The sequence below is a fragment of the Camellia sinensis genome, chromosome 1 (genome assembly GCF_055761805.1).
Source record: "Camellia sinensis isolate YWXY chromosome 1, ASM5576180v1, whole genome shotgun sequence".
NCBI classification, from domain to species: domain Eukaryota; kingdom Viridiplantae; phylum Streptophyta; class Magnoliopsida; order Ericales; family Theaceae; genus Camellia; species Camellia sinensis.
Window position 1 is genome coordinate 241929854 of NC_138961.1, and position 4022 is coordinate 241933875.

Genomic DNA, 4022 nt, shown 5'->3' on the forward strand with positions numbered 1-4022 from the left:
AACACTTAGTGTGTTCGTAAGGAAAACAATTTGTAGTGCTGCTATTGTTTGTGGTAAGATCATTTCATCCTGGGAGATAGACGTCCAAATTCTGAAAGCACCGTGGAGAGGACGAATCTGTCTTAAGGACATAGTGTTAAACACTGGACTTGATCAGAAAAGTTATTCAAATAAATTAACCAAGTAAGTTGTTTAATTTTATTCTGTTTTTGTTATGTTTATTTAATCAGATTTTATTTTTGTTTTTGTAACAAAATAAAATCGGTGGTTTTATTTATTTATTTTTATTTCGAGTTTGATTTTTGTAATCAAACAAATTCTCTCCTTTTCTCTATTTCTTTTATTCTTGTTGTTGTTTTGTACACAACAGAATTTAATCTTTTTAAATACAGTGAAGATTGTCCAACAATCTTAAGACAGATTCCTTTTTGGGTATCTTCATTGTATTTAATTTTCTGTGTTTTCAAATTAATATTCTGGTTGGAAAAACAAATAGTGATTTATGCTATTTGACAGATAGTAGTAATATAGTGTCTCTTTTCTTTGACAACAACTAGTAGTACGATATTGGTGTCATTAACAATTCAGAATATTATTTGGTATTACAGAAAATTCTTGTGATAGAAGAGTGTAATGATTATAGGTTAGATGTGATAGAAAATTCTTATTTAGTATTTTGATTTTTTTAATTTTTTTTTTGTGATAGAAGAGTGTAATGATTATAGGTTAGATGTGATGTTTTGTTTGTTATGACTAAAATAGTCTATTTTATTATTTTTTTTGTAAAAAAATATTTTACACTACTAATTTTAGATTTCCAAATCCACATTAAGCCTCCGTTTGAGAAGTGAGTTGTTTTTTGACTTTTTAATTTTTTTGACTATTTTAACTTGGGTTAAAAAATTTGATTTGGGAAGGACTTTTTAACTTTTTGGGTTTTTTTGATTTTTTTTTGTGAGAGAAGAGTGTAATGATTATAGGTTAGATGTGATGTTTTGTTTGTTATGACTAAAATAGTTTATTTTATTTTTTTTTTGTAAAAAAATATTTTACACTACTAATTTTACATTTCCAAATCCACTTTAAGCCTCCGTTTGAGAAGTGAGTTGTTTTTTGACTTTTTAATTTTCTTGACTATTTTAACTTGAGTTAAAAAGTTTGATTTGAGAAAGACTTTTTAATTTTTTGATTTTTTTGATTTTTTTTGTGAGAGAAGAGTGTAATGATTATAAATTAGATGTGATATTTTGTTTGTTATAACTAAAATAGTCTATTTTATCTTTTGTGATTATTTTAGCCACAAAATTACTTGCCAAACACCACCTAAATGATATGCCATAAGTTACATCACTTAAAATTTTATTCATATATAAAAATTATTTAATAAATGTCTGTCGTGTCATTGAAAATCCAAAATTAGGGGTCTAAACTGGGGGTGTATGATTACAGTTTCTCATTTGTCATTGGAAAACAAACTCTACTAATGTTGTCAATAGTCGTGGCTGTTACTGTAGAATTTTTAATTGGAAACTAGGTAGAAACACAGTATGTCATACGTCCCATTTGATAGAAGGGTAAGAAAGTGATTATAATTTATAATTTAATTATTTATAATTTATAATTGTGAATATAAGTTGATTTTTTACTTATAAATTAAGTTTTTCCTCCCTCACTCAAAGAATAAATTAATTTTTAATTTATAAAAAACTATAAACTGTATTATTAAACTAAACTAAACACATTAAAATAGTTTAAATTAAATTAAAAATTAAAATAAACTAAAAATAAATCCTACTAAACCCGTCATAGTCACAAACTTGATCAGCAACGAAAGCACTACATTCCATTTCTCTTCACCTCCACATAAACACCATACCATTTCAACCAGTTTTAATAAAATCTTTTCAAAACATTGCTCTCTTTGAAAAAGAAGAAGATGACGATGATGCCGGGTGGAGAGATGTTGACTCAATTGTGGTCTGCGATGGCTGGCCTTATGTTTATCTGGGCCATGTTTAAGCAATACGTCCCCTTTGATGTCCAAACCCATATTGAAAAATACACTCACAAATTGATTTCCCTTGTCTACCCATACATCCAAATCACTTTCCATGAATACTCTACCGATGGGTGGTTCGAGCGCAGCAAAGCCTACACTGCCATTGAACGGTACCTCAGCACCAACTCTTCAACCCGAGCTAAGCGGCTCAAAGCCGATATGGTGAGAGATTCCCAATCTCTTATCCTGAGCATGGACGATCACGAGGAGATCATTGATGAGTTCAGAGGGATCAAACTCAAGTGGGCTTCAAGGAAAACGACCCCCAACAGACAAGTAATCTCTTTCTATGGAGACAACGACGAGAGGATGTTCTACAAGCTCACCTTCCACAGGCGGCACAGGGACATCGTCACCAATACTTATTTGAATCATGTGATGGAGGAAGGGAAGGCGATTGAGGTGAGGACTCGGCGGAGGAAGCTCTACACCAACAACAAGAGCGAGCAATGGGTCGGGTACAGAAGGACGATGTGGAGCCATGTGGTGTTCGAGCACCCGGCGACATTCGATACTCTTGCTATGGAGCCCAAAAAGAAGCAGGAAATTATCAACGATCTGATCACCTTCACGAAGTCGAAGGATTACTATAAAAAGATCGGCAAGGCGTGGAAGCGAGGGTATCTCCTCTTCGGTCCACCGGGGACTGGGAAATCTACCATGATCGCGGCCATGGCTAATCTGATAGAGTACGATATTTACGATCTTGAATTGACAGCGGTGAAGGACAACTCGGAGCTGAGGAAGTTGTTGATCGACACATCAGGCAAGTCGATTATGGTGATTGAGGACATTGATTGTTCGCTGGATCTAACGGGGCAGAGGAAGAAGAAGGAAAAGGACAAGGGTGAGAAGAAAGATGGAGATAAAGGCAATCTAATTGAGGAGGAGAAGAAGAAGAAAGATGCGGAAGATAGCAAGGATAGTAAGGTTACTCTGTCTGGGCTTTTGAACTTCATTGATGGGTTGTGGTCGGCTTGTGGCGGCGAAAGAATCATCGTCTTCACTACAAACTACGTGGAGAAACTCGATCCTGCTCTGATTCGAAGAGGAAGAATGGATAAACATATAGAAATGTCGTATTGTAGTTTCGAAGCATTCAAGGTGCTCGCGAGGAATTACTTGGATCTTGAATCGCACGATTCGTTTGAGACGATTCGTGGATTGTTGGAGGAAAACAAAATCACTCCAGCTGATGTTGCTGAGAATTTGATGCCTAAGTCGTCTGAAGAGGATGCCGACACTTGTTTGAAGAATCTGATGGAAGCGATTGAGAGATTGAAGGAGGAAGCGAGGTTGAAAGCAGAGGAGGAAGAGAAGGCCAAGGCTGAGGAAGAAGAAGAGAGACTCAAGGCTGAGAAAGAGAAAGAGAAAGAGAAAGAACAAAAATCTGCTGAAGAAGAGTAAGAGAAGAAAACATCAGTTGCAGAAGTGAAAGAAAATGGAGTAATCACTTAAAAAAAGAGAGAGGATGTTTTGGGCTAGAGACACTCCATTAACGGTTGCCAAGATTATTGTATGGTTTTATTACGTTGGTTATCTACCTATTTGTACTGTTTTTAAGGTTTTAGTTTTAATCTTGTTCAATAAGAATTTTTTCTTCTATTCTGGTCAGGCATATAACAATTTTCCTTGTGTCAAAATATTTTGTTTGATTTCAAATTTTCAGATTCACTCTTTCATAAAATTAGATTTTTTTATTTTCACTATATTTTTTTAATATTTTAAGCATTTTTTTAATTTTTTTTTTACATATGTCTAACATAAATACACTTAAAAAAATATAATATTTGTAAAAAAATTCACTAAATACGAAAAATATAAAAAAAAATTGAAAATTCAATATATTCTTGTATTCTTGTGTATTTATTGATTTTTTAAAATATCATTTTAAAAATATTTTACTTTTTAAATATATTTAGATAAAACGCATCTAAAAAATATTAAAACAAAAAAGTATTGC

The 4022-nt window shown here is 33.0% G+C and overlaps 1 protein-coding gene across 1 annotated transcript; it reads left to right on the plus strand.

Moving 5' to 3' along the window:
- Nucleotides 1-966: 966 nt before the first annotated feature.
- LOC114321515 (AAA-ATPase ASD, mitochondrial) lies at nucleotides 967-3740 on the plus strand. The gene has a single exon (XM_028268686.2). The coding sequence runs from the start codon at nucleotides 1937-1939 to the stop codon at nucleotides 3464-3466; it is 1530 nt and encodes a 509-aa protein (XP_028124487.2). The 5' UTR covers nucleotides 967-1936; the 3' UTR covers nucleotides 3467-3740.
- The last annotated feature ends 282 nt before the right edge of the window (nucleotides 3741-4022 follow it).

Coding starts and splice junctions, on each gene's coding strand:
- LOC114321515 (XM_028268686.2), top strand. CDS start 1,937: ATGACGATGATGCCGGGTGGAGAGATGTTGACTCAATTGTGGTCTGCG.